Genomic DNA, 21,421 nt, shown 5'->3' with positions numbered 1-21,421 from the left:
TACAAGCTCTGGGGAGTACATTTGAATGCAGCACAGTTTTACAGCGCTGTCCTCCGGTTGTCATGGTGACCTTCAGGGCCTGGATTTTGAAGAAGAGCCTCACACAGTTATATCATTTCGTGTATGCGAAACGAAATCGTACATACGCATTACAGTCTTTTTAAGTAAGAACATGGCGTACTTTTATTATTTATTAACGGGATTTAGCGCCTCTTTCTGAACGGGCCACATGATGGCGCTGTAAGGACAGTAATACACCTCTAACACATCGTCAACATCCGGCGACACGTCTCTGAGCCACCCTGCTAAGCCTCTCGATGCATCTTTATTTATTTAAACCGCTTCAGACTCTTTATTTAAAGGAAATGCTGTTTGTTTGACGCTCTCTTCCAACTTGAAAGCTAGTTTTAAAGTGTAGCTAACCGGGTTAGACAACGCCAATGGGGGAGGTGAGGAAGCTGCAGAAGAAGTTGAGACAGATTGAAAATCTGGAAATAAAAATCAATCTCACCCCAGAGGAAAGATTCAAGGTACAGAAACACTTCATTCGCCTTTCCCTCTTCATTACATCTCCGTGTAGCCTTTGTGTAAATCCTGAATAAATTTCCCTCAGGTGAAGCACGAGGTTATATCTGCAAGAGCAGCACAGACACACATTTAGCCTAAATTAAAAACATCAGATAAATATTGACCTGCTGACAGTCACTACAACAAAGCTGTCTATTCAATAGACCAAACAGTCAATGTAAGCATTAGAGGTTTGCCACGCAGTACAAGTCAGCTGCAGAAAGGTGTGAAGTAAGGCTTCTTAAAACTAACAGTGTTGGCATCGTAAAGCCCTGATTAACATGCATTAATAATAACCGTGCAATGAATAATTTGACAGTTTTTGCCCCAGGAACAGCAGAAGATCACAGGTTGAGCCGAATGCATCTGGAAAATATAATAATCAGAAACTTCAGGAGAACCTCTGCATGTTAAAGACCAGAATGTGAATGCAATAAAAGAGTGGCCGAGCCCCACAGCAGTGATTTCCGTGTACTGAGCTGCCCCTGGTTCTGGCAGCAGGACTGTAAATGCATGCATGCATGGCGTGACACACATTTCCAGCTAAAAGGCATTTGGCAGCGTTTTTCCCAAACATTTTGTGCATAAACAATGCAAGCCAAAATTTCAATTTCAAGACACACCTGCATTCATAGTTGTGGAAAATAGCCTGCACATCATCTGAAATAGGATCGTTTTTCTTTTAATTATATATTCTTAGATGAAGGCACTTTTAAAAGCACATGTAAAGGATCTGGACGGAGCTTTAAACCTAAAGTTTAGCTGCTTCCGTCAGTTTGAGAACCTTCATTCAATGAAAAACAACCAATGCTTCCCACCTGACCCCTCAGAGCCAGCTGATTTGATTTGTGCAATAACTTTAGTCTATTTAATGAATCCGTGAAAGTTTTTATCTTCTTACTATATAAGCATTTTATGAGTTGCAGGGCCTCAGGTGGGCTGAAATTTGGAGCTTTTTTCTCTCTCTCTCTCTATCTATAACTGTATATATATTAACATATATAAAACTCCAGGTGTCAAAGTCTAAAGACGAACTTTGTACATCATAGTTTCAATTGCATGGCACCAGTTTAATCTCTGTGACATGGAGTAACACAAACAAGCAATGGCATCCTTCATGTTTGATTTGTTTTCTCATCATTCACTGGAGAAAACGTCAAACATTGCATGCTGGGTAAACCTTCAAGGGTCATATCAACATGTGAGATAGATGGCCAGTCAAAGCACATGAAGGCTGTAATATTTACCTGCGTTTAGATACCAGGTTCATCTCCATCATCTCGCTGTGATTCCCTCTGTGCCAAAGGCATTTTCTAATACAGTCACATTTCAGCACTTACGAATGCAGTGTTTGGCTGTGAGATGAAGAAGCAACATTGGTACTGACATGTTCTGTATAATCAGATTCTGTATAATTTCTTGGCTTAAATCTGACCTTTATGGTGTAACTATGCATATTTCCAGCTGTAGTTAGGGTAAAAAGTTTTTGTTACCTTACATAATAGAAGTTTATGCATACCTGTCCATTTAAGAAACAGAAATGGATGTTAAACTAAAATAAATGAGCCCCACTTATGTAAAATACTGGTTAGAATATTGTGTTGCCAGAATTATGTATATGCAGTAAAACCCTCTGTAACAGTTTGGAAAGATATCACAAAGAGGATCCTGAATATATCGATTCTGAAAATGAATTATGAAGTAGGACCTGAATCAGAGGATGATCTGAGATGAGCCAGCAGATTAGGACACTACAAGTATCACAGCAACTGGATGCTTCCCGCTGGAGTTTTTTTGACATTTTGTTTTTAATTCAATTTTGTTTCAAAGAGTGATTTAGCTTGTATCAGTTTAGTTCTTTTTTTAGTTTCACTGTTAGCATAATGACCTTGCTTCCGTCTAAAGTTTAATAAAGTGAGTGAAAGGGACACGCCATCTTATGCAAAAAGAAAAATGACACAAGATTAACAGGGAATGAGGCAACGAAATACAGCAGGAACAACCACTGACATATTTGATGGTATGACTGAGCAAACCCAAATGATAAAGTCTAAAAAATCAGCTGATTATGAGGAAGTCAGTCGGGAGCATTTACACTTTACATCATAAAAAAACTAACCAAAACATAAAGGTAATATGAAACGGTGACAATAACAACATATTGTGCAAATTAAATCAGTTCTTAATTATAAAAACAGATCGTCTCTCTATTGCAATGAAAAACATAAAAGAGTAGCAACATTTTCTTTGTAGTGCTGTTAAAATGCAGTTATATTCAGAGTTTTTAGTATTGCATCCTTTGCCTCACAATGTAGTGGTTTACACACTCGCCTAACAAGTGAAAGATCCTCAGTTTGATCCCAGGAGGAGAAACCAATCCCCTGGGGGTTACGTCAGCAAAAGCAGCCAGCATAAAAAAAAACATCTGCAAAGCCACCTGCCGTGGCGACCCCTTGTGAATAAGGAAGCAGCTGAAAGTGGCTTTATTGTGTCCTTTACTTAATGTGATGAAAGTTTAGGTTAAATAACCAATACAGGGAAGATGATATCGACTTTATGTGCAGAAAAAGATCAAAACGGGTACAATTTCAAATCAATTATAGTGCAAATTTAGGAGTAAATGCACCTGCTGCTTCTGCAGTCTTTTAAAAAATAGCTTAAAAATCCCCATAGTAACCAGTTCAAACATCTCAGCTTGTTCCATAGGAGAAACCAGGTAGAGGAGCAGGTGCATCTGACTTTATTTAGACTCTGCAAGCAAACATTCGTGGTTTAAACACATGTGTATTTAAACCAATCAGAGGAAGGAACCAGGCCAAGGAGAGATTCATTTATAACAGCCTGCTTTAGTCTTTGGACATATACAGCTGGCTTCTTATCACTTTAGAGAACAGTGTTATGTGCAGTTTTCACAGCTAGTAATAAAAGGTAAGGCACAATGGTTTAGAGTATCCAGCGTAGTGGGATTCTTTCATAAAGAGCAGATCACAATAATCCAATAAAGGTGAAAAATGAAGTGTTACTTTGCCGTGTGGGAGAAGAAACTTAATTTTGATGTGCTTTCCTTCAGCATTACCATTTATTTCTCTACTTCGCTACATTTTAGAGCAGCGGTGTCAAACTCATTTAAGTTCATAGGCCACTAGGAGTCTAGTTTGATCTCAGGTGGGCCCTACCGGTGAAAACACTTCATAGTAATCATGTAATAAAAGCAGACTTTTAAATTCTTCTTTTTTCTTATACAGTGTGAAGATGGACTTTCTGAATGCGTTTAACAAGACTCCCATTCACAAAACAGATGAAGTGCAACCTGAGATGTTTTAGAAAAATAAGTGCAGTTTTTCCACGTTCTGTTATTACAAAGAAACTTGTAACTTTGTGATCATGGATCTTCATTCCAAAACATACTTGCCACAGGGAATGTCTTTGTTTATAAGAAGCCTGTAAAAATGAGAAGAATGGATCATGTCATGATCTTAGAGGTCTGAATCATTAACCTCTTTCAAAACTATTTTTATCCAACAAAATACAATCTTCTTCTTCTTTTGGCTGTTCCCTTTAGAAGATGCCACAGTCGATCATCTTCCTCCCACCTATCCTTAGTATCCTCTTCTCTCACATCAGCATGTCTCTGCATGTCCTCCTTCACTACACACAGTTCCACATTCAGCATCCTTTGTCCAGTATCTCCACTATCCCTCCCCTGCACAACTCCAAACCATCTCTGCCTTGATATTTATTTGCGCTGTCATTCTGATCTAATCCACTTTGGTCACTCCCAATGAAAATCTTCAGCTCTGCTACCTCTAGCCTGCCCTCCTGTCCATTCTAGGTATTTATATATATGTGCATGCCACAATAGGTGGTCCAGTTGTGGCCTGCAGAGGCTGCATGTTTGATACCCCTGTTTTAGAGTGAAACGTTGTGCCTTGTCTTTAAATAATTGATCTGACAGATATATTTGCTGGTTCCATTTTTAATTAGAAAAGTAGACGGCAGTCTTGACTAGTCTTAACTAGATTAAAGTGGCTCTTCCACAGCTGATGATCAAATATTACGATTACACAGCAACACTTTATTGTTCTGTTTTAAGAATACATTTCCCACAATGCAAAAGCGTGTTAGATGCACTGCGCCTTGGAGATTTCCAAATGCCTGAACCCGTGTTTTAAAAATCTGTATTCCGCAACCTCCTGCTGGTAAAAACCACGATGATTTCGAAGCTCCGCGAGAGCCACGAAAGATACAAACACTGATTTTCACAGGCTGAGTAAAACGCTGACAAATAAATTGAGAAATAAAAACTGGGGGAGTGCTCCTTTAACCGAGGAACCAGCCACCTAATCTAAAATTGACACGCTTGATTCACTCATTCATGCATATTTCAAAGCTCACAATCTAACACAAGTATGCTGTATGTTGCGGGCTGCAGTCTAATAAATCGAGACAGGCCGGGTATGTTGGTTGTGCATATAAACAACTTGTGGATTTAGCAGCTTGGTTTACAACCAATCTCGTGCCTCTTCCCTTCTCAGATCTCCAGGAAGGCGGAGCTTCGTTCCAGATTGGCTGAGCTTCAGCTGCAGCTTTCTGGCCCGCAGCAAACTCTTGGGATTGTGGGAGACGGAAAAAAGGAGAAGATGAAAAGACAAGTGTAAGGAAGTGAGGGAGAGGTACCAGCCACGGGTGGGGGGGCAGATGAAGAGAAACATAATTCTTCAAAAGCAACAACATTCACTTTGAAGCCTTTGATCTGTTTTGTATGTCTATCCAAACACATTGCAGGTCAAATACTGTCATGCTTTAGGAAATTTGGAACTTTCTCCTGCTCGTCATGTGTAAACATCATTCAGGGATGTCGTTGTCCTTATTGGAGTAACCTAAGGAGGGAAATCCGCATGTGTGGACATTAACATAAAACTGAATGAAGTACGCTGATTTTCTCCTGGCAGGCAGACTACAGACTACTACTCTTACAGGAGTATTATTATAGTTTGTATGACACTTGGAGATCCTCCGCAGGTATCCTCACTGTCACCAAGCTGTGACTGTGTGCAGTTTGCATCTCGATTATATATTCAGCACCTGCTTTCTGCACTGGCACAGGGAGGATGTCCCTGAGGCCCTTCCATCACAGACGCCTTCAGCCTCCAAGATCCTTAAGGGAGAAGAGGAGTCCAGAGCTCAAGCAGCGCCAGCCCCGGCTGCCAGGCAGAGGAAGGCGGAGATGGGCAGAGAGCGGGAAAGGACAGCGGCGGCCAAGGTGTCAGATAACTGTCGGGACGTGTCAGGCGACTGCGCGGGCTCTGACGAAGAGCAGCTACTACGGCAGGAAGGTGGGATAATTAAGAAAAGCGGCTGGAGAGATTGCCGTTACGATTTGTCACTGGCAGTTAAAAGCACAAAGCGGTGCCCTAATTTGTGATTAACATCTAAAATCAGATTATTCTTCTTTGCCCCGAAGGAGTCCTAACAAGCTCACGAGGCTGCCAGTTTTAAAACCAACTGGCTGCATATGCTTCCCTGAAGACAGGGCCCACGTTTTGCATCCTTGGAGCTAATTTAGCCCCACGCTTTGCAGTGGCAGGCTAATCCATATTGAAGAAGTGTGTAGATTAACGAGCCAGGGTGCTGATGAGTCAACACTGCTAATTGCACAAATCATTTCTTTTACAGAAGCTGAATTTACATCCCTCAAAGCGTCGTGGGAGAAGGCGAAGTTTCGCTTGAGGCTGTTGCAGGGTCACAGTGACATAGTCACCTGCGTGGTTGCTGTTGACAACCTGGTGGTTTCTGGGAGGTAAAGCAGGAAAAGAAGACTCGATTTGCATAATGGATATGCAAAGTGAACATTTCACCTAATTTATCACTTAATAGGCTCTTGCTCTCTCCCTCGCTGTCTGACATATATTTGGTTTTCTTCCTCCGCCTGATCACTCGGCGCAAATCTCTTGCGGTTTATGTGGAACGCCTTTTAACTTTGCTTGTTTTCTCCCCCCTCTCTCTTTTTTTCCTCCTGGGCCCTCCCTTTTTCTTCCCCTCCGTCATTCTCACTCTTAAGTCGAGATACGACAGTGAAGGTGTGGCACGTTCCCACTGCAACAGAGCACAAGAACTTAGGAGGTCACACCGGCGGGGTCACCTGTCTGGCAGCACCTCCCCCTGAGTATTGCAAGAGGCTGGGTGAGGAAACACACACGGACACACACACACACATCCTAACATGTGGGCCGAGCAGAGCTGAGTAATGCCTCTGTCCTGCGGTTTGGTAATTATAGGAGCAGTTCATCAGATCAGCCCAGAGAGAGGTAACCACAGTGGACACTTTAGAGAGTTCACTGTCTGTCTGAAGCAGGCAGCCTTCCATCATTTGCACTCCAACACATCTCCGGCTCTCCTCCTACATCCCCTCCCCACCTGCTTCCCCAACTTAAAATACCAAGTCTAGAAGTGCACTGATGACGCAGCTCAGTCGAACCATAGTCTCTCTTACTAATTACATGGTTCCTTTTTAGTCATTTTCAGTCTTTGTCTTGCGGTCTCCTCTTTTTTATTTTGTGCATCATACAGCTTTTTGCCAGCGTAATCTCTTTTCTCTTTCCGTCTCCCCTTCTCTGTCCCCATTCTGCTCTTTGTTTGGTCTGCGCGTACCCCCTCGACAGCCTGGTCCCTGTCTTTGTCCGACAAAGAGAGGTTTATCTTGAGTGGCTCAGTGGACTGCTATGTGAAGATCTGGGCCCTGAGTATTGGTAGGCTTAACCACACAAACACACACATACACACACACAGCGACATAGAGTGACATATATATATAGGTAGGTGGAGCCTGAGGGTTGTGTGTGGGAAATGTGTGCATCGTAATCAATGTTTGCCTGTGTGACTGATGGCCTGCGCCCTGTCAGTTAAATTAGATTTTTACTGATTCCTTCAGGGCAGTGTGTTAAGTCTATCTACACATTCAACGCTGTGACCGCGCTCTGCTTTGTGCCGGAGGAGGATGGCTACATCATCACTGGATCAGGTGTGTTTTCCTGAGGACAGTAGGTGTTGGTGACATATCTATTTTTGTGCATGTATGTGCCCATTTTTTGTTGTTGTTGTTTATGGGACTAATATGCATGCAGAGTCTGACAATGTGGCATCATCTGCCAGTGAGTTAGGGAGAGCAGCTCAGAGTTATCGAGCTGAATCACAGTGATGGAGGCACACAGTTTAGGCAGCCAGGCTCAGGTGGGTCAACCGTAACCCACAATAATGACTGCCAGTCGCCTGTCAGCGCGTATTAACCTCACACTCTGTCACCCCGCAGACGGGGGGAAAGTTCAAGCCTGGAGCTGGGACACTTTCCAAAACTGCCAGTCAGTCAATGCTCACCAGGAAGCCGTCACCTCCATCCAGGTGGGTGGGTCACTCACCTGCTGACCATCACGCTCTCTTCACACGGAGGATGCTCAAGCTGTTTTCATTTTCAGCCTATTTTTAACTTGAAGAGATTTTTCGTTTCCCTTCTGTGGCTGTCTAACGTAGTTTTTCAAACTCTTGATTAGTAATTTGTGAAAAAGCCTCTTCCCCGGAAATCAAATGGCTATATTTCTTCACATCATCCTCACGCAAGCTTTCCTTGTTTATTGCTTTCAAATGGAAATCAAAGATATTTGTTAAGATGTAAGCTGTGGAGCTCGTCCAATTTTAGAGCATACTGTATATATTTTGAGCGAAAAAAGGCTTTTTTTATGAATATTGAAACCCAGAGCTGGATATGCACATTTTTTTTTCAATTTGCAATCATCATAATATGCCTGAAGCATTAAAGCGTAGCACATCATTGTCATCCTCTGTGTTGTTTATCATGCAAAACGCAAAATCCATTTATAACCAGCAGCAGAAGCACAGAGACATTTTAAAACTGTTCACACACTTCTCTTGCATTTGCACTAACATGCTTACACTCATTCTAAGACACATGTACACACACACAGGGTAAAGACTTAAATCACCATGACAACTGTGTCTCTTGTGCCCTCCGCAGTCTCAGGGTCCACTGGTGTTCAGCGGCTCGGCTGAGGGAGGGTTGTCTGTGTGGGAGAACCGGGGTTCGGATAGAGACCCCCTGAGGCTGCTGCACCACTGGAACAGCCAGGTGACAGGCTGCGGAGGGGAGGCGTGCGGGCGTCTAACCCTCAGCCCGAGGGGAGACAGAGTGTTCCTGGCTTATGGTCGAGCCTGGCTCAAAATCCTGCACTGGAGGACCGGTAGGCTGTGTGTGTGTCAGAGAGAAAGATCCAAAAAGGAAGGCAGATTTAGTGAAATCTGCATAATCCTTCCACCTAACATCTGTCCAATTATCACAGGAACGATGACCAGACTGACCAATCACAGCAGTATCACCGGAGTAACAGATTGTATTCACCAGACGGGAGGCCTCCTAATTGGATCCTGCTACGATCTGGCGAATGGAGAGAGCAGGCTAAATTGTGAGTCCCACATCTCTCGTTTTTTACCATTGCAGGTGCTGTTGCTAAGCCCGCACTGCTTTGGTATCTTCAGAGAACCAGACCATTTTTTGGCACCTTTGAAAACCAATAATTATGCAGTGTTGCTAACAGAAGCTGGGATAATTACCGTGGGAAGGAGATCATTGTGGACAGAGTCTGGGGGCTACATCCCGCAGCAATTCCAGCTTTGAGGCCAGCAGATTGGCGATGGTGTGTTTCTGCCAGCTATTTTTTAGGGGAAGTGAAATATGCGGAACTGGTTCTAGACTGGGGACCAGTGCTTCATTGCTGGAAAACGAGCAAACCGATTTTAATTTACCGAGAATGTAAAAACGCAGTTTTACACACTTTATGTTCCTCCGTTGATCTCCGGTCCTATCATGTCTCTCTCCTCTCTCTAGTGTTCTCTCTGCCTCAGTGTCGGTACCTGGCCTCTCTGACCTGGCCTGGCGCTCCCAGAATCATCTGCTTCGCGGCGTGGACCACTGGGAGCGGAGACCACCGATGGGTCACCGGAGGTCAAGACCTCATCGTTTGGGAGCAGCTCCCGAGTTCCGGGAGGCAAAGGTGGGAGCGATACTCGTCAACACCACTGGCTTAAAAAGATTATAGATCCAAGCTGCTCAATTATCTTCCTTATTTGAATATTCATTGTTTGTTCTGAGGTCAGCTGCACTTTTAATTCTAAAGCTATAATTGGATTTAATGTGCTAATGGGTTTAATTGATTTTGACACAAACATTTATCTTGATATCATGCTTTTGGTTCAGGGGGTGTTAAATCTAAGGCGAATATAAGGGGCTAGAACCAGCCTGCCAGAGGGCCCAATCTGGTCCACTGGACGGGTTTGCAAAGAAAAGTCAAGAATGCTTCCAATTTTTTGACGAAATCTCGGTGCAGTGGTACCAGCTTGACTGTACCGGGAGTAAAAATCTGTGAAAAATTGAAAGTATTTCCAGGACACACTGAGTTTGAGGACTCATTAATCAGAACATACTTTGGTTGTTCAGTTGTGATTTACTCCACATATGAAGGTTTGGTGCCTTTGTAGATCAGCTGTGTAAATTATAATGCACATCTAATGAGAGTAGATTGAGTGAACGTGCAAAATTGAGACGTATTTCTACAGCTGCACCTTTTTCCTCAGACATCTCAGGCTGTTTTTCATCTGTTTTCTAAATGCGAGTGTTGCCAGAGCGTGATCTATAGGTTGCTATGCAGTAGTTTTACTGTTTGGTCCACTTCAGATGAAATCGGGCTCTTCTGTGAACTATAACGAGTTCAAAGCGCCTGCTTTATTTAATTGCGGGTGTAAATGTTACAGGGGTGATGTCACGGCAAGGATAGACAGTCTAATGGATTCCTGTTTACTGGAGTCAGAGGGAGACACTGAAGATGATGAGGAGACTGATGGTACACACACACACACGCTGCAATTTCACACACATTCACATCTTCATTTGCTGCCTCACACGTTTAATGAGCAACCGTGGAATTGCCGAAATGAATATGGTCGTGTTAATTTTAGGTGATGCTTGTCGTGAAAAATCGTTATGACCCCCTCATCTAATTTAGATTACGAGGATAACGACGAAGGCGGCGATGAAGGAAAAGACAGCCGGTCCGCCGCCGCGGAGGAGGACGCAGGGTCCGGCTCGTGGCTCCGCTGCGCTCTCCAGTGAGCGCCGCTTTCTGGTGCCGACAACACCACGGCCTGCAGCCATGAAGAGGAAATGAGAGGGTGGGAGCGAAGTGACAGCGAGGGAGGGTGCAGGGGTGTGAAGTGTGACAGACCGAGTATCAGTGTTGGAAGGAGAAAGTGAGCGAGTGTGCGTGTGAGCGCGATAAGCAGATTGTTTTCTGTGTAAATATTATTTTCACATACAATAAAGCTGTCACACTGTGACTCTCACCAACAAATTTGCATCTCTTTTTTTCTCTTTTTGAATTTCCGTCTGACCCCGTCTCCTCTGGAAACACCAGTTCTTTAGCCTCCTCTGCCAGCGTAAATGAATGTAAATTAAATTTTATTCCCGTCATCCCTTTCTCTCGCGCCTCTTCCTCTTTACTGTCTGTATTTCTGTCTCTTTTTCTCTCTCTCTGGGGTGTCCTTGCTATCTTTGTAAACACAATTGGAGAGGTTTCTTATTTTTTTTTTAACCTCCGCCTCCAAAATGAGCTTATTAATGTCGTCCTCGGTATCATTTCTGTTTGGCTCGTCAAATTCATTTCTTTTTCCTCTGTGTCCGTTTAATTGAACCCATTTTAAAAAAACACATAATTAGCATTTAAATCTCTTTCCTACAGTCTCTTGCCCTCCCCACGTCGCTCTCTCTCCCCTCTCTAACTCCACCAGACTCTGCATGTCTCAGTCGCTAAGGCAACCGATGCTTTTTTTTCCCTCCCTCCCTCACTCTCTCTCTCTCTCCCTGTATCTCCCCCTTTCTCTCTGTCTCCCTCTCTCATTCCCTCTCTCCACAGCCAGAGGTAGGCATGATAACTGATATGTGTCGGAGCGCGTGTGTTCGTGTGTCTCTGAGTGACATTTCTGTGGCATTTATGCAGTAGTTGTTGATAGGAAGTTATCTCTCTCTGCTCAAAGTGACTTATAGAGTGCTCGCTCCATGCATGACGACTCTAATGATGATTAATGTGCCGTGCTCAGGTGTGTGTGCGCTGTGGATGTGTGTGACAGGGCAGAGCAGACGACCGGTGTGTACTTCTGGATGTTTTTTTTTTTTACCATGCAGATGTGTGTGAACATGTGGCGGACAGTTGAGCTTTAGATTGTGATGCCCCGGGGAGTCTGCGTGTGTGCTTCTTTCAAAATGTAACAGAGTTGGCTTTTCGCCAGCACTCTTGCTGCTGTCTGTGTTTACATGGATTTTATGTGGCAAAACACAAGAAGAAGAAAGGAGGTGACAAAAAGCAGGACCCTCCCCCCTTTCTGGCTTTTATTCCTCTCTTGCCCCTCTGTTTTCTCTTACAGAGAGAGATGATCGGAGAAGAGGAGTCTCAGTGAACAGAGTGAAGCGATGGAGAGATGGTAAGATGGATAGTTTCTGAGGTGGAGAGATGTGTGGGACGCAGATGCATAAAATGTCATTCTGAGTGATGGCCGGCTTGAGAATCAATGTCTAAGCTGTTGAGGTCGTGCAGGGCGGCCGCGGACAATGCATTTCCTCAGATAACTGTCCTGTCACTCCACCCTCTCTCATCCTTTCTCCTTCACCTTTCCTTCCAGCTCCATCTCTCCTGTCGCACGACTGACTGGCCTCATCTCTCTCCTCCTGGTTGCTTTGGTGACACAGCCCTCCACCTGTAACCGTGACGACAGAGAGGCAGAGGAGCAGGTGGACGCCCTGTCGGTCCAGCTGTCCGTCACCGCCCAAGTCACGCCCACCCCTCTGTGGGCGGTGGTCTGGGGTCCCACGCAGCAGCTGGAGGACGAGACCTACCACTTCCTCTCCAGCCAGGAAACCGATCACCTGTACCTGCACGGGAACCAGCAAGAGGCCAGCACCGCCACGCCTGAGAACTGGCTTTACCCCGACGAAAGCATGCAGCCACCACTGGAGCCCAAGAAGGGAGTGGAGGATGGTGGGACTGAGGCAGAGGAGACAGAGCCTGAGGAAGGTGGGCATCAAGAGATGAAGGATTTCTAAATAAAGGTGTCCATGAGTTGCAGTGAGCGAACACACTCACATGCCAGGAGTCCTCTAGGGAATTAGCTGTCATCGGGGTGAAGGCTGACACCCAGCTGTGTGCACCCGGCTGTGTCTGCGGCGGGGATTGCCTAATAAAGTTCTCATCACTCACAGGGAAGAATTAGCCGCTGTCATAACTGCAAAACACAGAGGAGACGTCATCGGATGGGTGTGATAGTTGGAGGCTAGAGTCTTGCACGTCCAATTTGATGTTTCAGCTGGCTACACTGTTTTCTTCTTTTGGTCTGGATACAGTTAAACAATCTGAGATGAATAACTTCGTGAGTGTCTGTGTAAATGTGTGTGTTACAGTGGACCCACAGTTCTACGTCACCGTGACCATCTCCTCGCTGCTCATCCTGACAGCAGTCATCATTACAGCCAAACTCTGGTAGGAACCAAAATTCTCTCCTCCACCGTGTCATGTGTGTGTTTGTGTCCATGACCACATAAATATGAGGTGGGCATTGCTGAGTAAGGATGAGGCGACTTTCCTTGTGTAAGCCTGACACGCAGCAGGGTGGTGTTACTGGATTCTTCTGATTAAAATACCTCAGGGCCTTTTTTTTTTATATATAATGGTAAGAAATAGAAACTGGGTATTTTCCAAAAACTGAAATTGCACACTTCAGTGGAAGCATATGAATGTAGCAGCATCTTGGACACTTTAATGTTGAGAGAGGTGTATGAGCTGCTAATTATCATCTTGTTTTTGTTCTTTATTTTAAAATCATGGTTCTTTCCATTAAAGCAGGGATGTGTTGAGGCCAGCTGAATGTTTGATTAGAACAGTCCCAACATGGGGATTTGTAACCCCACCAAGGAGTTGAAAGAAAAACCTGAGGCGTAATGAGATGATTAAAAACAAAATATTCTGCTACAGAAAAAAAAATTGTTTTCTGTCTTAAGACTTTTATCTCATTAATTACTAGATAATTGCACTTCATTAATATTTTAATAATTGTAAGTGGACTAATCTCGATTTGATGACCTGGTTGTTATCCAAAGACAGTGAGGAGAGGGTGCAGAAAGGCAAAATCGCAATCTTGGCTTAATCTTCACTGTATTATACCTGACTCCAAAACTTGTCAGGACAGGTCATAAGTGTTAACAGAGTAAAGCATATGTAAAAGAAAACGAGGTCATAAACTGTGATGTCACCGGTGGGTTAACAAAGTCTTCACTTGTGCTGAGTCCTTGAGATGAGTGTTTTTGGATGTCGCTCTCTTGTTTTTTTTAACCAGTAAGCAAGTATGCATGCTAATAGGTAACACCGTGTTAATCACATGCTAGCCACGGGCTAAATCACAGCCTGCTTTATTGATTATTTCAGTCAGATTGGGAGCATGATTTGCTAAGTAAAATTCATAATCTTCTCTTAAATTAATAAGACCAAAAACAAACTCGTTAGGATAGACTTTACATAGGAAGTGGACATACCTATGAAGCCACGATGTCACCCATTGCTTGGTGGAAGCTTCGAATTTAGCATTTTGGCTGCTGACCATGTTGGTTTGTGGAGCCTGTATTTGCTGTATTTGGGCAAGTGGACGGAGTAATTGGCTAAGGCTAACGAGCTCGGGTTAGCAAGCTGAGCAAGTAGCATCCATAAACTGTATGTGAGCAACACAAAGACACAGACATCTGCTAATTAGTCTTAATTAACAGACTGATTAAAATACTGCTGTGAATTTCACTCATTAAAACTGAAGCACAGACTTGCACTGTCGCTGTAAGTTCCTGACGGTGCTCCACCAGAAACTTCCTTGTGATTACTTTGCCTGCTAGCATGTTACCACAGTTGACATGAATAACGCCGGCTTGTCAGCGGTCTCTGCATTTACTCTCTGAGCAGTAATTGCGAAAAAAATGTGATGGAGTTCACAAACAGAAAATATTCGCCTTCATTGTAAAAGTTGTGCCTTACTGCTCCACCCAACACATTTTAAACAAACAACTTCTCTAAAGGCAGAATATCATTATTTCCGGTTTGCATCATTTACAGGCAACCTGCTGTTTTCCATGCAAACTGAAGGTACCACAGTAACCTGGTAACAACCAAAGCAACTGCAAAAAGCTTTTGGTGTAGCACTGTGTATCTCCATTTCAACCAGTTTTATGCTAGCGACTTCTAGCAACCTCCAGCTACTGCATAATACACATTTTTTCTTAAAGGGCCCGTGCTAACACACTGGTATCTAGGCTTGTGTGACTCAAGCTTAAATGCAGCTACTGACTGAAGCTACCTGTGTTGCCACACCTTTTTAAGCCTTAAAAACATCAAAACAGTTGACTTATAAAAACATGTAATTGCTGTACAGTTGTTATAAAGGTTAAATAATCCATAGATGCCAAAACTGCATTTAATACTAGGCTGCAAATATGCCTTTTAATGGTGTAATGTTGGCCATTTAAACATAGAAGTCAGTGGGGACTGACTCACTTTTGTAGCCAACCTCAAGTGGCCACTAGAGGAACTGCAGTTTATGGACTGGTTCCATTTTTCAGCTCTGAGGTGAGCATCATTACCACTTTATCTTAGACTCCTGTACAGCCAAGCTTCCTCTTGGACCCAGATGAGTCTCCCCCTGCTGGAAATAAATTAAAAATGCAGGTTTATGGCACCACCTATGGAACTTGTTTCCATCACTGAGTTTTTTCCCCTTTTCTTTCTTTCTCTTTTTTTGCCAGGCAAAAAGAGTTCATTTTGACTTAACTTTGGATTTTTAACTCAAACTTTTGAGTAAGTCAAAATTTTGACATATGGGTGTTTTTCATTGGCATAAACAAGCTTTAATAACCACCTAATTGTCTTTAATTTTTAGACCTATAAGTTAAATCCATCATAGAAAACCCAGATGCCTCATGTGTTATAGACAGTTTAGGAGAGTGCTGAATTTGCTTTTTTATGTAGTAGTATTTAGACTTTTGCTGTTGTTTTTTTAAATAAAGCGAGTAAGCAAGAGACACCATTTCCCCCACACATGTGTGTAATGGGACAGATGCATGGGGTTTAGAGGAGACTTTAATGACTGCAGATGTGTTTGCCCGCACACGCTGGCCTGCCCGTCTTGTCTGTGCGCCTGTCGCCGGGCCTAAATGAGAGCTGAGTAATTGCTCACTAATGACTTTATTAACAGCACTTGTGTTCCCAAAAGTCACGATTGGCACAGATGTATCATTTAGAGCCATTAAAGTTGCAGTGATTAAGCATTAACTATAACCAGTGATCTCTTGTCTTATAGTTTTGGGTGTTCACGTGGCGTCCCCGAGCGTATAGACGCAGAGTGGGTGGTGTGTGTGTGCATGTGTTATGTTTTCAGGCCGGGGAGGCAGGTAGGAGGTGATCCGTACACACATGGCTATTATCTCTCCGCGATGTAGTGAAGCACTTCTTTGCCTTGCTGATCAAACCAATAACGGCTCATTTATTTGACCGCTGGGACCCCTCTCTTCCCACTCTCACCCCCCCCCCCCTTCTCGCACTCCTCCTCCTCTTCCTTACTGTAATCTCATCTGCACATCTTACCTGAATTTCTGTTGTATCACTTTTTTTTCATTGCCTGCATTGGTATGATTTGTTCTCCCTCATATCCCCTTTTCACGCTCTCTCTTAATCTCAATTTTGCTCCCACACTCGTACATTATCTACCCCTCATTCCCCATCTACCCCTCCCCTCCTCGTTTCTCCTTCCCCTTCGGCTCCCACTGGATTTTTTTTCTCTTCCTTTCGTTGAATACCTGTCCCCCCCCCCACACACACACACTCTTCTTTTAGGTTCCTCGCTTTGTTCCAGTTATCGTCAGTGCCTTGCTCTAAAGCTGCCTGTCTCTGCACAGCCGGTGCTTCTCTTATCTCCCCCACCAGTCTCCTATCTCTCCCAGCACCGCCAGTCCGGCTGCAGATCCACAGATAATCCTCCAGCTTGCCGTGAGCTGATACATGATAAGCCCCCCTTTCTCTCTGTTCCTGAGACTGGCCTTCGCTCTTGTTTCGATAACTTACTTCACCTGGCGCTGGCAAAAAAACAAAAAACAAAAAAACCCTACACTGCTTAGTGAATCCCAAGTGGTATTAGAATAGCGAGAACTGCAGGGATTCAGTCTGGAGACATGGCAGCAGCTCCTCTCTATAGACTGGCTCGTACTTCAGTGTCATAAATGTGTAAATAACACCATGTGTTAGAGGGAGAAAGTGCCGCGGAAGGAACGGGAAGGGGGTACAGATGGACCGAAATGATAGCCTATAGTGGAAATTGGCCACAGTCCAGTTCATTATGATTATAGAAGAGCGGCATATGTGCTCAGTGATTTTCCCAGCCCTAGAATCGTCAGTGTGGCTAATGTCATCAAGTGTGTGACGGTGTGTGTTTGTGTGTGCGCGTACAGTGAGAGAAGGAGTCAGCCAGGAAAGAACAGGTGTTACTGAGGGACGATGAGGGTGCACGAGGGCCTTTATGGCGGTGAGAACAGCTTTGTTGTGCGTCTAAGTGTTCCAAAGAGCCCGAACCTGCGGCTCTCAACTGCGTCTTCACCAGAACTCCCCTCTCCTTACAGGAGTAATGGCACGACACCTCAGTCACGCACCACTGCTCCGTCCGTTTCTTCGCCTTGTTGCACCCTTCCCACCTCCAACCTTCTGACTCCCTCCCTCTCTCCCACATCTCACAGTGAAGTCTCCTTCCCCATTTCTCGCTCTGCCTCCCTCCCTCCCTCCCCTCTCCGACAGTGTTTTAATGAGTCCGATGAGTGCACTAATTCTCTCTCACAGTGGCAGGATAATGTGTTCGCTGATGCTAAATGGATCGGCTGTTCCTGATGTTCTCTGACTTTGTTTCTCCCTCTGTGTCTTTCATTCTGATCGCTCTCCTTATCGTTCCTCTCCGCGCCTCTCTTCATTTCAATCTCTCTGTCGTTTCCTCGTACCCGTCTCGCCCTCTCTAACCGTCTCTTACTGTAATATCTGTCTCAAACTCAAACTAACTTTATTGCATCTGTTTATGCCCCGTTTCTCTTCTCGTTTGTCTCATCTCTCTTCATCCTCGCACTTGTGTCCCACTCCATGCCGACTGCTTGCCTCTTTAACTCTTCATCCCTTGCAAATCTTGTCCCCCTACTCCCCTCCTCCTCCTCCACCACCACCACCACCACTTTCTTCCTCCATCTATCTATCTGACTATCCTTTCTCTCCCAGTTACGATCGCAGCTGTTCCCAGCATCCGCCCCCGCTTTCCCGTGGCGTAGCACCCCCCCTCTCCCTCGCTCTCCCTCGCTCCCTTGCTTCGGAGGACAGCCGGCAGACGCTGCACAGCACCTCCTCCTCTTTCACCGACAGGGAGAGGTAATGAGTCGCCTCACCAGCTCTACACGGCCCGAGTGTGTGCGCGTGCGTGCGTGTTTGTGTCAGTCTCTAAGCCGTATGTGCGTGTGCGAGTCTCCGTGCAACCCCTGGATTGAAGTTTTCTTCCGTGTCTGTGTGTGAAGCACCCGTATTACCTTTTCGCATGCACTGTAAGGACGTACCTGGAGTGTAATTGGACGGTGGAGCTATTCTCTGTGGAGTATTCAGGCCTGAAGTGTTGGCGCTGCTCTAAGATGTATCAGTGTTTTAAACTCCCTCACCGGATGAGTCATCCTGGGCCTATCAAAACAGGCGCCCAACCACCCTCCATGAAATGATGCTTATATTCGAGAGTATTTAAAGTTAATCTCAATCAGGATAATTATAGAGCTACACTCCAGTGCTCCCCCTCTCACTTCCTCCCCTCCCATCAGCTTCACCTCCACCTTCCTCTCCTCCTTCCTCGCTGCTCTTCCGTTTCTTCCTCCCCCCCGCCACCCTCTCCGTCCCCCTGCGACGCAGCGTTCCTTTTGCATGTACACAACTTTTCCAGCTTCAGGCTTTTGTGCTCCACTTCTCCTCTCTTCTTCTGCCTTTTCCTCCCCAGCTTCTTCCTTTCTTTCTATCCCTCTCACTCTTCTCCTCTGTGTCTCTTGCTGTGTCAGGATCCCTGTTGTGAACCTCTGAGGTGACTGTTTTTCCATATGGTAAACATTTCTACGGGGCCCGAGGAGGAGCATCAACAAGACCGGAGGGTGCGCCCGCAGCACCGTTTTTATTTTCTCTAAACTGTGAAATGAATTCAGGGATCCCAGGTATCCAGCCATCACAAAACACTCCTGCTTCCCTGAGGTCTAAAAAAAACAAAAAAGGAACATCTGAACTCATCTCCCTCCTTTCCTCCGTCCGTCCTTCCTTCCTTCTGGCTTGGTGTAAATTTCTGTTAATGTGGATCTTCGTCACTGTGACATGTTCTCTGTTTTCCAGCCTTTATTTGGCCCCGAGCTCTGCTAAGCTTCGACCCGCCACGACTAATTCACAAACAAGCAGTTTAAACAACCATAAAGCATCCCATTATCCCCGAAATGCCCTACCTGTGCTTCCACAACCGTTCCCACCAATCCAGCCCCACATGTGAAGCTGTTTAGTATTAATGGCAATCCCGGCAGAGTCTTCTTTTTACATAACATGACACTCAAATTTGGCTCAGATTAACAGGCTTGTAGATGGTTGAAAAGCCATTCTGAGCACCTCCACACACTGAACGGGGCATTTCACAAAGCTGTTTGGCACGGCTGTAGCCAGCAGCCAATGTGTTTAACATGTCACGCTCCAAAAACTGCTGTTTATTCCTCGCTTTGGGAGCCCGAAATGCAAATAGTGTGGCTGTATCCCTCTGCACTATGCAGAGGAGCCTGTTTTTGTTTCACTTTTTCCTCATGATTTGTTCTCTTAATTATCTGGCCGACGTTCACCTTTTCTCGGCGAACCCTTTTTCTGCCGGACGCTGCAGAGGTACTTCAAATATTCAGGACGTGAATGGAAGCGAGGAACCGTTCCTGCTGAAAATCGATGTTTCCCAAAGGTTTGGATGGTACACTACAAAGACAGATTGATGTATCAGTGAACTGCACATGTGATCAAAGGACTGATGTTACCACAACAAGATGTTTTTCTTCTTTTTCCCCCCCTCTTCTTTTCACCCGACAGCCAAGTATCTCAATCTGGAAAACAAAACCACCATCGTTCCCTCTCACATCATTATCATCATCATTTTTTTTAGCTGTCTTGGGTGCACCAAGGGAAAGTAGAACATCAAGGAGCATCGTTTCTGTATCTCCTGTGAATCTGCATGTATACAGTAAGACAACCTGTGAGAGTTGCTTTGAATCTATTATTTATAAAATGTCTATTTTACCTATCAGTGAGTGATGTCTTTTAGACCCTTTCAAAGCCAAATGTCACTTTGTGTCTGGCAACTTTTCTAAGCAGCTTTGAGGCATGACCCCCTCCTCCCCTCCCTCTACCAGTTACACACAAACACACACAGATTCCCACTACACACATAGTGCTGGTGGCATCATGCGTAGCTCGTGCAATCCTCCAGATATCCAGTCTTGTGATTTTTAGTAGCATTCCTGTAGAAATGTGGTCTTTCTGTACCATGGAAGTTCAATAAAGACTCAATACTGGCGTTTTAGCTCTGCCTATCTGTTTATTTCTGTGCATGTTGAATAAATTCCCCCTGGAGCGGTGCGATCGGCAATGCTTTACGGGAAGGATAAAGCTTACACCGTGCATTTTAATAGCTACCCCTGTATCCTAATCTTTTTCTCCCTGAAGTGAACATTTAGTCCACTGCCTTGCATTGATTTGAAACCACAAGCTTGGCATTGAAAAGTCTTGAATATGCCAGCCACGGTTGGCTGTTTTTACACCATTGAGGAGCAGATGAAAGGAGGTGAAGAATAAGGCGCTTGCTTTTGTCTGAAACTTCTTCCTTATCTCCTCACCTCATACGGATTTCTCGCGCTTTACAAAGATTAACGGGGTGCTAAGCAAGAATTTCCTGTGTAGTTTCTCAAACAAATGTCAATAAAATCAAGGCGGGCACGAGAAGAGAAATGCCACTGGAGTGTATTGAGATTCTGCGGCAGCATTGCCGCACAGCGTTTCCATCTCCTCTGGGCATTTTACTGATCAATCAAATTAATTGATTGGCTTGGTTCCACGTGGAAGTTTTAATGGTGGTCTAGTTATGAGACGTACCGGCAGGCGTTGCGGCAATTTAGGAACCATGATGGGTAAACAACAAACATTAATGCATAAGTTAAAAAAATAACAGGTGTGAACTCATGCATGCGGTCTCTTGGTCACATGATCACACCTATAATAAAGCACGCAGCTGACACCATCGACTCATCTTTCACTCGCAAACACCTCCAAAGGTGTGCAGCTGTTAGATTTCACAGATCCAATCTAGTAAAAAAATTGAACCGATGAAACTGAATCACACTGACTGAAATTAACACCACTATTTATAAAGGTGAGGAGAAAAGTGGCAGGAAGGAGGGAACGGAGAAAAACGGGAGGTTAAATGAAAAGGGCCTCACAATTTCCGCCTGCTGCCCTTTCTCCATTGCTGATGGTCAGCTAATTGCAACCATTACTGTCACACGGGACGACGAGCGGAGAATTTAGAGGAAACAGAATCAAAAGAGTGAGAGAAGGACAGAGCGTTGAAGATGAAGGCAATTTTGACTGCGTGATGGAGGTACAAGAAAGGGTGGCAGGCAATTTCAACAGGCAAT

General features: G+C 44.6%; 2 protein-coding genes and 1 long non-coding RNA gene across 5 annotated transcripts; 2 read left to right on the top strand and 1 right to left on the bottom strand.

The window, feature by feature from the left end:
* The first annotated feature begins 86 nt into the window (after nt 1-86).
* On the top strand, nt 87-12,071 carry si:ch211-154o6.3 (uncharacterized). Of its 2 annotated transcripts, XR_015719776.1 has the most exons (14): nt 87-530; nt 5,103-5,221; nt 5,674-5,903; nt 6,244-6,367; nt 6,629-6,750; nt 7,230-7,316; nt 7,499-7,588; nt 7,877-7,965; nt 8,597-8,819; nt 8,919-9,041; nt 9,464-9,629; nt 10,387-10,475; nt 10,638-10,803; nt 12,052-12,071. XR_015719776.1 is itself a non-coding variant. In XM_006802839.3 (13 exons), the coding sequence occupies exons 1-13, from the start codon at nt 441-443 to the stop codon at nt 10,742-10,744; spliced, it is 1,659 nt and encodes a 552-aa protein (XP_006802902.2). In that variant the 5' UTR covers nt 87-440; the 3' UTR covers nt 10,745-11,070. The 2 variants fall into 2 exon arrangements, 1 of the variants encoding a protein (XP_006802902.2); XM_006802839.3 differs by lacking the exon at nt 12,052-12,071 and having other exon boundaries at nt 10,638-11,070.
* Nucleotides 11,090-20,310, top strand: pianp (PILR alpha associated neural protein). 2 transcript variants are annotated; one of them, XM_006802836.3, is made up of 6 exons: nt 11,090-11,549; nt 12,052-12,108; nt 12,307-12,698; nt 13,082-13,160; nt 17,964-18,110; nt 18,776-20,310. In XM_006802836.3, the coding sequence occupies exons 2-6, from the start codon at nt 12,098-12,100 to the stop codon at nt 18,795-18,797; spliced, it is 651 nt and encodes a 216-aa protein (XP_006802899.1). In that variant the 5' UTR covers nt 11,090-11,549; nt 12,052-12,097; the 3' UTR covers nt 18,798-20,310. The 2 variants fall into 2 exon arrangements, with proteins under 2 accessions (XP_006802899.1, XP_006802901.1); XM_006802838.2 differs by lacking the exon at nt 11,090-11,549 and adding an exon at nt 11,563-11,727.
* LOC102778831 (uncharacterized) lies at nt 12,007-14,785 on the bottom strand. Its single transcript, XR_004844018.2, has 4 exons — nt 14,489-14,785; nt 14,210-14,382; nt 12,768-12,906; nt 12,007-12,689 (listed from the first exon to the last, which is right to left on the bottom strand). It is a non-coding gene; the product is annotated as an uncharacterized LOC102778831 (long non-coding RNA).
* Nucleotides 20,311-21,421: the final 1,111 nt, after the last annotated feature.

The sequence above is a fragment of the Neolamprologus brichardi genome, chromosome 11, assembly GCF_056152115.1.
Source record: "Neolamprologus brichardi isolate AB-2024 chromosome 11, ASM5615211v1, whole genome shotgun sequence".
Classification (NCBI taxonomy): Eukaryota; Metazoa; Chordata; class Actinopteri; order Cichliformes; family Cichlidae; genus Neolamprologus; species Neolamprologus brichardi.
Note: the sequence above shows the minus strand (reverse complement) of the source record. Positions and strands in the feature narration are given on the sequence as shown.

Coding starts and splice junctions, on each gene's coding strand:
- si:ch211-154o6.3 (XM_006802839.3), top strand. CDS start 441: ATGGGGGAGGTGAGGAAGCTGCAGAAGAAGTTGAGACAGATTGAAAAT. Junction 6,368..6,628: donor AACCTGGTGGTTTCTGGGAG/GTAAAGCAGGAA, acceptor CTCACTCTTAAG/TCGAGATACGACAGTGAAGG. Junction 8,820..8,918: donor AATCCTGCACTGGAGGACCG/GTAGGCTGTGTG, acceptor CAATTATCACAG/GAACGATGACCAGACTGACC.
- pianp (XM_006802836.3), top strand. Junction 12,699..13,081: donor GGAGACAGAGCCTGAGGAAG/GTGGGCATCAAG, acceptor TGTGTGTTACAG/TGGACCCACAGTTCTACGTC. Junction 18,111..18,775: donor TCTTTCACCGACAGGGAGAG/GTAATGAGTCGC, acceptor TTGCTGTGTCAG/GATCCCTGTTGTGAACCTCT.